This window comes from Apteryx rowi, unplaced genomic scaffold, assembly GCF_003343035.1.
Source record: "Apteryx rowi isolate R43461 unplaced genomic scaffold, aptRow1 scaffold_58, whole genome shotgun sequence".
Taxonomy (NCBI): Eukaryota; Metazoa; Chordata; class Aves; order Apterygiformes; family Apterygidae; genus Apteryx; species Apteryx rowi.
The window spans coordinates 1,950,207-1,961,979 of NW_020450849.1; the positions used below are offsets into that span (position 1 = coordinate 1,950,207).

At 36.8% G+C, this 11,773-nt stretch overlaps 1 protein-coding gene across 1 annotated transcript; it reads right to left on the reverse strand.

The window, feature by feature from the left end:
- Window positions 1-9,641: 9,641 nt before the first annotated feature.
- On the reverse strand, window positions 9,642-10,214 carry LOC112974016 (zinc finger and BTB domain-containing protein 6-like; the record flags this gene model as incomplete). The annotated part of the gene is made up of 1 exon (XM_026082526.1): window positions 9,642-10,214. A coding segment is annotated over one exon (504 nt), but the record flags the coding sequence as incomplete, so codon positions are not given.
- Window positions 10,215-11,773: the final 1,559 nt, after the last annotated feature.

Genomic DNA, 11,773 nt, shown 5'->3' on the forward strand with positions numbered 1-11,773 from the left:
GTCAGTTTATACATCACACCACGATCAAGAGCAGTTAGCTTAAAAATATTTTATTTGCTAAGGAAGCTTCACAGCACTATGCTTTACTACACGATGCACCACATGAGCATTCATTCTGTGAATTGTAACATTATTTAAAAGTGTTATAAAAAGATGAACTGCCTCCTTTTGTTCTCTCTTGACTGGTAATTTCGTACTGTCTGTTGAAGTGGCAGCGTTGGTGGGTGATTACAATGCTGATGTCAAAGAAGGAGATGTCAAAGAGATCCTGCATCCTAAAATGCTGCCTCCATTACATATCTCTTTGGTCATGTATGTTGCAAATTCTTTCTGAGGATTAAATATAACTATATAGCATGATCCAGATATTGTACTTTTTTTCATTTAGAGAATTTTTCCCAATCATATTTCTTCTCATATGGAATGACTGAAATATTTTGATGCTCATAGTAATGCCTTGGTCATTTGATTCATGAAAAATCATTATTATTGCAATCTTTCAGCACTGAGTGAATTATTCTGAGCTTGAACTGGAAGCAACTACATTGGTATATTGCTATTATTCTCCTACCTCTCTTCATAGGAAGCAACCATTGAAATGACCTCAGAATTTCAAGGTTCACATATTTCATTTAGCACATTATCAGCCTTAAACATATTACAACAATAGAAATATTGCAAAATGTTACTTCTTATTTTAAAGTGGTTCTATTGTCCCCGGTAATTCTGTGCTGATTATGGAAGTTTAACTAAGCTTCCTTGTCCTCCAGTGGTGAATAGCATGAACAGCAGCTGAAAAGAATACTCAAAATCATTAAAGCATTCACAGAAAAACATGAAGATATTTCAGAAGGAAGAAAGAAAAATAGAACTCCTTTAATATTTGTGTTATACTCAATGTTTTAGGTCACTCCCATATTTTGAAGCAATGATGTAAAAAAGAATAGTTCTAACTATGGATATGCATCCTCTGGAGGTGCTTTATCCTAGGCATTGTGGAAGCATTCAGAGCTGGTCAGTGCACACTTAAGAGTTCAAAATATGTAAAGCAGTGCATGCAGTTGCAGGGATGAGRATAAGTAGAGGCTTAGAGAGGAAAAGATAAGTCATTTGCACATGGTGCTGCAGCAGAGCTAAAATCTGTGTCCTGACTTGTTTTGTCTAATGAATTTCATTACATAACTAATTTCATAATTAAGTGCTTATATAAAACTGACACTTCTTTTAGTTGTGCTGAATGCCACGTTACAGGTCATTAATGGCTGAATTTTTTCTCATGGTCCATATAATGCTTTTAATTACTTCCATAGTAGATCAGTGGCCACAAAAGAAAAAACTACCCATACAACTAATGCTATTTTAAATTTTATTTGGCAGTTTAATTAGAAATGACCAATAGTGAAAAAAAAACAGTTTTTTTTTTTACCCTGTTCATGTTACTAATTATTTTTCTTATTTAGAGTTGTAAGGCAACACATGGAAAGCAATCATTTTTCCCTTTGTGGGCACCCACAACTCTATTGCTGTAAGCATCAGTGAATGTTATTGATACAAGCAACTTGTTGGAGCAGAAAAAATATAGAAGAGAGGGCTATATCCATGCAAATAAAGAAAAAAATGAGAGATAATAAATATATCCTGTCCAGTCATTCATATGCAGAGGTATTTTAGATAATACGTAAGACAAAAGTAAATGTAGTTTCTGTGGGTCTGTATTTTTAAAGCACTGTTCATCCATCTCTGAAATATGCATGATTCTCGTATGTGGAAATTTTGTTAACTACAAATTTTAGCAAGAATGGGATTTCTACCTGGCTGCATTGAAACCAGTGGTAAAAAACACACTGCCTGTAATGAGGCTAGCTAGTGTTAATGATAGAAATATCATTAGAAATATCATTAACACTGTTATGACCAGAGTCAGTGATGTCATCTTTGCCACTGAAAAGAAAGAGCATATGCAGTCATGTCAAATGTGTTCACATTTATGCTTTGAAATAGTGGCTGCTGAAAGCTGTGCTGAGGCCTAAACAGAAACGTTTATCCTCCCCCATCCCCTGTACACACACACACAATTTCCTACACCTCCTATTTACCACCCAGAGAGAAGGATCACATTTCCACTCCTTCTCTGCTCAGAGAGAGTTTCAGAAGCTTTTGAAAAACTCTTGACCTCACACATATGTAGCATTACCACAGAAAGCTCCTTTAGTTTTCCTCTGATACCTACTTCTGGGTAATCTCATACAGAACTATAACTGGGATAAATAAAAAATGCTGTCATTTTTTGATCTGCTATTTCTCTTCAGATATTCTTGTGAATGGTTATTAACAAAAGGTTTAAGTAAAGTGCCCTCCCTCCATGCTTTGTAGCAGCTCTGATGTTCACTGTTGCATCTGAAACATAGCTTGCTTCTCCCTAGTAGCTGGGCTGTTTTGGACAGAGTAAGCAATTTCTGAATACATTGTATTGTGAGCACYGTCAGTTTTATACATGTGTGTGTGTTTTCAGGGGGGTGGCTCATGAGTAGCAGCTATATCAGGAAGGTATCATCTGAGAGAGGTAACTGATGGAAGGATCTGCAGCTCTGTGAGAACCTGATATGGATGGAAATTTCCCCTATATTCAAGGTCAAAGGCATCCCTAAGCCCAGGTAGACCACTGGTCTTGAGAAGCTGATGCAAACCAGTTWCTACAGCAACTGCACACAAGAGAGTAATGTAGCTAGCAACACTTCCAGCTGTGTTTGACTCTCCAGCCCTTGTGACTAGGAGTCCATTTTACAGCTGGATCAGCTTCATGAGAGCACCAGTTTGAGGCTAGAACAGAACACAATGTCTTTCTCTAATCAGTAGTAAGTCCACTTCCAGTCTCACATGATCAGTTTTTCAAAAATATATTTACAGATCCCAAAAGAAAAACAGGATTAAATGAACTGTTAAAAGACATTACTGCATGAATTTTGTTGGTCTGCCTTTTTAATTAAATTTTTACACTAGCAGGCTGCTTGCCTGTCTCTCTGTCAACCCCTAGTATCATTTTTAATCAACAGCCAATTTCATTCAGATTTGAACTAAGGATTAACATAGCAATGACAACTGAGTTCTCCACAAGCTGTGTGAAAATCCATGGCTGTTTAGAGAAGAGAGGTCAAATTAATGTCCACTGAGAGATAGGCAGGCTGAGCTCAGCTCTTACATGTTCTGCTCAGCACACAAGCAGAGAGGCTAATCTGCAGATGAAGATGCATTGCTGTCTTGCCCAATGAATGTGTCAGAGGTACCTGGGGGCAGATTTGAGATTATCAGCATGCAGGAGAAAGAGGTTAAGAAACAGACTGCAATATTTGGGGGAAACCAGGCTTCATTAGTGGTATTGCTCATGTTCCTTTCTTCTGTCATCATCAGGCAAATGAAAGTTTTCTCGAGGCTAAATACAGATTTGCTAGCTTTCTAATTTTTTTTTGGGGGGGGGGGAAGGGGTAGTTTGTATCTCTGAAATGTATCCTAGCCTATATTTCTGAGATAATTCCAGCTATTTTAAAAGGAAATTGATTTGTTTTAGAAACTGTTTAAAATGTTGTGCATAAACTCTGAACTAATAGGTTGAGAAAATGATTTAATGTTAAATTTCTAATACTTTCTTGAAAACTGCAACATTTGCATTGTGCATTATTAATGTATGCAGTTATCTTAATATTTTTAGTATTGTGTGTTTGGGATAGAGTTACTAGTACAAGCTGGGTGCCATGTTGCACTGCACAGCAATAAGAACAACCAAGCTAGTTTCTTCCAGTTTATGACCCTTTTATGCATAAGAGTATCTATTTCTTCTAGTGCCCCATACTCTCTAATCAGGTATCCCATATTCCTTTTCTTCTGCCTTCTGGATTTTTTTGGGTAATCTTGAAAAGAAATGTATCCACCTTAACGAGCRTTTTCCTTTGTGTTCTTCAAAAAGAGAAGCTCATCCAACAAGGTCTGAAGAATAATTTCTTCTAGAAAGGATGTGACCAACCATTTTCCTCCTTCAAAATGGCTGCAGCTTCCTTTTCTCAGCAGGTCCAAGGCTTCAGGCTGCTCTCAGAGAAAATGGTGACCCTGTTTCAAGATGGTCACCCCCACTTCTTATTCTCAGTGCTCTCCATGGAATGAGCTTGACAGCCCTGAGGTAGGTGGAATTTTGACTAAGCTTCTCAAAGCCCCCATACCTCCAGGATGCTGAACGACAACACACTCATCTGCCTACACACAACTGAGGCATTACAGGCCTGGACAACTCTGACTGATTGAACCGACCTGGGGGCAGGACCCTATTACCTAGCCAATGCTCAGAACTGATTAACCCCTTAGCCAGTGTCAAATGCATTACATTGCTGTAAGAAGACTATAAATCATAGAATAACTGTAGGGTCAGGCCTATAGTTGCCCTCTTAGATCTCTTGCCTAAAGCCTACTGTTGATCTTTCTAAACAGAATATGTTAGTGCTATTYTGACAGAAGGAAAATGGCACAGGAGCTTCCTACCTAGATTTTTATTGATCAAAACATTTTGTAACTTGTTAATTTCTTTTCTTGTTTCTTCTGGTCACAGCAGGGAATGCACAACATGCTAGGCAAGGTGTATTTAGGTTTTGGGATGGTTGTAGGAAGAGATTTTTGAATGGTGGCAAAAATCTTGTACCTTTGCAAACTTGCTGCCTGCATGCCAACAGTTCTAGTCGTGTAGTTTAACTTCATTTCAGCATTATCCTGAGGATTTTTGATTCCCGAGTTTCTTTCTCTGAGTGTGGTCACTTTTGAAAATGGTAGCTGTGTTACTTAGTGTCTTACAACTGGATCTAGCAGTGTACTTAGGTATTTTTAAAGGTAGATACAATGCCAGAAATGCCTGTTTCTAGCTATATTTCCCCACACATGATGTCCTAGAATGGAGCCCAGGATTCTGTGGTAGGCACTTAGACCCCTTACAGAGGCTGGCAGGAATGTTCCTCAGAATGGGAATCAAAAAGTCAACTCAATTTAGCAAGGAGATGCCTGAAGTTGGCAAAGGCTGACAGTAGACAACCAGGAAAATGCTGAGAAAAAGAGTACATTTTCAGCCGTTCTCAAAACTTTGGAGCCTTGTCCAGGTCTCCTACTTGAAATTCATAGCCTGTTATCCTTTCCTAAAGAGAGTTCTCTCAAGTTCTCTCTCTTTCAGAAGGAAGCAGGATCTGCACAAGTGAAAAAGGAAGAGGAGAAGGTCTTTGTGACTATGCTGGTACTTGCGTTGGTGACGGTTCACTTCTGTAGAGTAGCCCAGTAGCTAAGGCACTCCCCTGGTAGGTGGAAGCAGGTAGGACTCCTGCTTCCAGGTCCACAACTGTATATAACACAATATATCAATAATATAGATGAAGTATGAATTAAAGCAGGGACCAGAATCCAGGACATCTTTCTCTGAGTGCGTGTCATGTTCCTGCTTGTTTTCTCTCTCTGACCCAGTGTATCTTGAATTCTCTTTTAGCATGTCAGAGCAGCTTTGAAAAAGGCAATGGATAATGCAGCCTTTCCTGAGTAGTGTAGAATATGGCTTAGTATAGAGTACTGCTTAGGGCGTTCTCTTGGGAAGCAGAAGATGCAATTTGAATATCCTCAGACAGAGGAGAGGGTTGATTCCAAGTCATCCACTTCCTGGATGAATGCTTAAAGACAAGTGGCTGCATTAGCACCTCCTTAGAAAGGAAAATGGAAATGGCCCCTCATTTAGCTGCATCTACCTTTATCAAGAGAGACATAAAGGGCAAATTTTTCAAAGATGGGTTAGGCCCAGGTCCTCAAAGACATTTAGGCACTTGATTTTCTTTGATTCTAGGGGGAATTAGCTTCCAAAGCGCCTTTGAGGATCTGGACCTTAGAGATTTAAGATACTCAATGTCATTTATCGTATGTGGAATCAGTGGGAGCTGGGCATTTAGCGAGAACCCCACAGTCTGTATGTTCCTAAATTATGTATGCACTTTTGAAAATGCTAGTCCTTTGTCATGCAGAAAATCAGAATAGATGACTGATGATACTTTCTCATCTTAACATTGCTTAAAAAGCTGTATAAGATCATGTGAGCATTATGATGGACACATCATAGTCATATATATGTATGCATCCTGGGATATTTTATGTCTATATGCACTTCTGACAGACAGTCAGTTTTCCTTCAGTATGGCACATCTTATGAAAGGTTGCTTTTTAATTATTTAAATTACTTCCATATTTTCTGATATTTAAATTTTTTCAACTGTATATATATATTCCAATATTTTTAAAGAAAATTCCATAAATATTTACTTCTATTGCCTGTGTTTTCTAGAAGTTCAGTATTTCAGTATTGATTTACCTTAGTAGAACCAAATCTGTGAATAATACCTATATTGTCTTTTGAAAGAAAAGACTTGTGCTATTTACCTTGAGTTTTAATTTCTTAAGGCTGGTATATAACTTCCTGTTCCTGTTTTTTTTTTCTTCCTCTTCTTTTAAACATTTGAACCAGTTACTACTGCTAATAGAAAAAAACTCTTCTGGACTTTTTGACAATGTAACTTTTAAACTCATCACCAACTTTATAGGGCTTTATGTTAAGTGTTTGCCTTATCTCTCACTTCTGCGGTTTAGGCAAAAACCTACCGGCTGTAATAATGTGCTGAGTATTTCCAGTCAGGTGGGTTTCTTTTCTACTAGAATATATTCTAGTTAAAATAGTCTTAGAATTTCATGGTAACTTGGGAATTTTTTAAGCTCCTTTGCTCCAAACATTGTTGATGTAACACTGATAACCTTCACCACCTGCTCAACGTTAACCTGCTTTCAATGATAATTAATGAGAATTCGCATCTTAGAAACGCATATAGACTACACATTTGATACCAAAAGCAGGGTTACATCATCACAATTCTACTCATATTTTATCCTTCTTCTTCTTCTTCTTCTTCTTCTTCTTCTTCTTCTTTTTTTGTCTTAAGATGTTTTCCTTCTCTTTAGGGCTAAGGTGGTTTGCCACCTTGAGGGCAAGACTAGGTAAGTTCCCTGTTGTTAACATCCGTATTTCACCTTCTTGGTCTTGGGTCTCTTTCAGACATAACAAGCAGTATAAACTGCCTTTATCTTGTTTCTTATCTTCAGCCATTCTGATATGAATCTTCTTCATACCTTCACTCTTTTCTTAAGTTTCTATAATTCATCCACTGCTTCATAGTAAATCTGCCTTACAACCTCACTTATGGCCTGGCACGTAATTCTAAAATAAAACAGGATGAAGTGTTTATTAAAAGAAATTAATGAGTAAGAGGAGAATTACTATATTTAAATATTATCACAAATGTACAAGGAACACAAAAAACAAGAGTTGGGATTACAGAAATAGTAGAATTTACCTGTAGCATTAATAGGACCAACTGGCACCCAGAAAGGTGGTTCTTTTTACAGGAACTATTATTACATATATTTAAAGCTGTAAGTAAAAGACAAAAAGGACAACCAAAATTTAATTTTAGCATATGTATAGTGTTAGTGACTTATAATTGCATAATTAAGAACATTGTTGTGAAACTTATTGAATATCAATTCAGAAATAAAAAACAAAAGAGAAAAAAACCACTAATACTGGATACAGATTTCTCAGAATTAAGGAGAAAGAGAGAGAAAGAAAAACTCACTACAAAAGCTCACAGAATGTATTTGATTTTAAACATATTTGGAAGAGATGATGATTGCAATCACTTGGGTGAAGAAAATAGATAACCTAAATACAAGAGAATTCCTCTTGAATCTTTCTTTATACATGTCTCTCTTTATAAATGTAGAAAAAAATAGAATATAAGAATAGTAGAATATCTGAGTAATTTTGATCTGAATTCCAATTCATATTAAGCCAGTGGATTCTTAAGACACAGAGGGTAACACTGCCCAGGCATCACGTAATGTAAAAAATTAAGAAATCTATGTCCACATGCTTAAATCTGTAATCAGCATTTACTTCCTCCTAATTCCTTATTGCTCCGTAAAAGTCTTCTGTGACTAAACATGAATAGGTCTGCAGTGATACTCCTCTTAATGAAGTGAAAAGGAAAGAATTGTTCAACCACAACCTGCAGTGCTATGTGCTGGGACTTGATGTCCCTTAGGATACCCTGCCATCTTTCAGAGCAGCTCATTTTAAGTACATGTTAATTAAGGATCAGCATAGTTTTTATTTACTGAAGAAGAATGTGAGGAAGAAGAAATGGCCATACTTGTGGTTTTGCAAAGGAGCCACCAATGTTCTGGGTGTTTTTTTGTTTGTTTGTTTGTTTTGTTTTTTGAGAATGCAAAATAAGAGGAGAGGACTGAAACCAAATTTATGAAAAATGCATAGAGAAAAAATTAAATTTTGTGAAGGGAAAATAAGGATAAAAAATTAATCTGTGTTAGTTCTTCTATGCCAAAGAAGTTAAGGGTTATGAGAATAGTTTTAAAATTATTTTGAGGAAGCAAAAAACCCTGGAAAGAAAAACAATGTCCTTTAGAAAAAGAGGGAGAAGATGATAATAGAAATGATTAAAAATTATTGATTTTCGGATCTTGTTTTAAGGATCTGTGTTGAGCAAGAGGCATACAAAAAGAGCTCATATAACTTAGCAAATGAAAAAGACCTTCTCAAATATGTATTGATAAAGAACAGACGAAAGAATACTTGGAAAAATGGAACATTTACAAATTGTTCAGGACAACTGGTATTAAACAATTAGGAAATTCATTTCCTCTGACACRGACAATTATTTCTGAAGAGATATGGAAATGTGGGTAACTACCAAAACACTAGAGACAAAACAATAGAACTTCAAAAGGAAAAAAGAACAATGATTTTGGCAATTATTTTCTGAAGATTCTGTCTATATCCCAGAAGAGTAATAGAAAAATATTGAGAGAAAAAATTCACTAAGAATTAGGTTGCTCAGCCATCCCAGAGAGCAGGTCCCTTCCTTGCTACTCAGTTCAACTTCATTCCAGTTACCTGAGCAAGTAGAAGGGAAAGCAGCAGATAGACATGAGGAAGAAAAACTCATTCTCTGCATCTTTTCGTTACCTGCCATTGAGAAATGCTGCCRTGTATGTGGGACAGAGTAACTTGCTTCACTTGCAAGGCAAAGTAAAGCAGAAGGATTTTGACTTTCTGATTAATTTATTATTCAGTGTGCTACTGAAGCAGTGTTTTTCTCATCAGAAACAGAGTAGAGGTGTAACCTGATCTTCAGAAATATGAAGATCTAAAGCAGCAAGGAACAYGGAGATTTTGAAGATAACATCCTGATGAACAAAGGTGATAACATTTTGTTGTGGGCACATGTGAAAATGAGTGTCTGAAAGGAAAGCAGTAGGAGTCTGAATTCTAGTTAAGCSTTTGACACGATGTTTCATGAAAAGATAATCTCCAAATTAATACACAGTCTGAATAGTGACCGCAGAACTCATATTTTCTCATATTTTGTGGTTTACTTTCAACTACTGAACAGCTTTTGAACACATACACCAATAGCAGCCTTAATAAAACAGGCAAGTTTACTACTAGCGAGGCCTGTCTTTGATCACCCATCACATATTTGTGCTTCTCTCTGTTTAGGGGGGATCTGTTGAACATCTAGAATATCACTAGACAGGAGCGTCTGGTGGAGCCTGGCTCCACATCTGCCCATCTATTAATCATAGTCTATTTTAACTTTTGTAATACTGCTCAGGTTTGTTTTTTCACTGCTACTCCTTCCATGAACAGAAGTCAGGTGCTTTTTAAGAGCAGACTTGTGTTTAAAGTCCATGTCACAACAGTGACATTTGTAGGGCCGGTCACCGCTGTGTATATTCAAGTGGTCCTGGAGTGTACTTTTGGCAGTAAACGTCTTCAAGCACACCATGCACTGGAAGGGGCGGATACCCATGTGCCCCCAGATGTGTCTGTTGAGATTCTTTTTTTGTGTAAATGTTTTGCCACACTGCAAACACAAGAAGAGTTTGTGCATTTTCAGATGTCTAAGGTAGTTCTCAAGATGCAGAAACCCCCTTGGACACTTTGGGCATTGGTGCCGCCATGAATTACCAGGATCATCCAGACTCTGAAACCCATTCATCACAGTAGAAGTTCCTTTGGGATTATCATTRACAAAAGCCTGAAAGTGATTTCCTGACATTTCTGTATTTCTGCTTTCAACCGTAAAGGCAAGAAAAAATATAAATTGCTGGAGACTGAAAAGGGAGGAGCTTAGTGAAGGGTGACAGGAATTGGTTTTAAGTTCTACTTCATTTAACATCTTTCATATTGATTTTGAAGTGGGGTAATAGGCCTATTCATGCAATTCATTGATGGTACTAAATTGGAAAGTGTTGCAATCACTACTAAAAAAAAAAAATAATGCAAAGAGAGTTCAAGGGGTTAAAATATGGACAGAGAATAAGTAAATGAAATTCAATGTGGACAAAATGAACATTTATCTGTTTCAGGGAAATATAATTCAAAACTCAGGTATTCATGGAGACAGTGAAACCTGGAAAGCAATAAAACTGCAAAAGGGCTTAGAAATGATAGTGAAAGGAAAATTAGGCTTGAATTTGCTATGCAGTGTGACAGTAATAAGGCTCAATGTAGTCAGTCCTAAGCAGAATCTGCAGAAGTGTTATATCACAAACCAAGAAAGATACTAACCCCTCTGTTTGCAACTCTGGTACAGCCTCCTCTAGGATACTGTGTTCATTTCTGAGGACATCTCATTGCTGGTGACCACTTAGAGTGAGTTCAGAAAAAAACAACAGAATTTACTATGGGCATGTATATAATTCTTCAAATGCTTATATTTTAATATACATATGTATGTGTGTGTGTGTGCATGTGTGTGTGTGTGTTTGTGCTTATACATATATATATATATATATATATATAAAAATTACTTTATGGTGTCCCATAGCCACTCATGTATTACCTTTCTCCTATTCTCAGTGTGTTCAGGATTGGCATGTGGAACAGTGCAGTCTTTGCTGCCAGGCAGAACAGAAATGGATGCTGAAGATAGTTACAGGAATATCTTGAATTTCTAGCATTCCCCATTGCTACCATACCAGCCAGGCCCTGCACCGTTTGTGGCAGAGAAAGGTAGAACCCAGACCCAAGTATCCCTTGGAACATGAGAACAAGGTGCCTGGGTGAGGGAGTGTGTTCTTTGTAAACAAACCAGCAGCTATTCTATGAAATCTTGAAAAATATTAATAAGTGCTGAATAGATCATTTATTTGAGGATTCAAAACACAGAGAGTAATTTAAAAACTGTATAAAATAGGAAGGAACTAATTTAAAAATAATTTAAAACACATGTATATGTGTGTGATAAATAATTGGTTTGTGTGAAATATGGAAAATATGTGCAATTGTAAGGAAATAACACTCATAACTCATGAGATTTCAACTGGCCAAAACAGTATTACAAGGCCAGCAAAACCACTCACAAGGGGAAAGAACAAAATTCCAGTAATGGTTAAATGAACTATTTTATTCATTTATGATTCTAAAAATCCCCTACTAAATAAGACAAACTACATTCAGGTAGCAGAATCATTCAGTGTAGTATGGAAAAAGAAAGTTATCCACCCTGTAGGCTAAATTTTTTAGGCTTTTTCCCCTTCCAAAGAAAGAAAAAAAGAAAGGAAACAGTTTAAAAGGAAAATGGAATATTCCCCATAGCAGAAATTAGATAATTTGTAAACCAGTGCCCCAAAG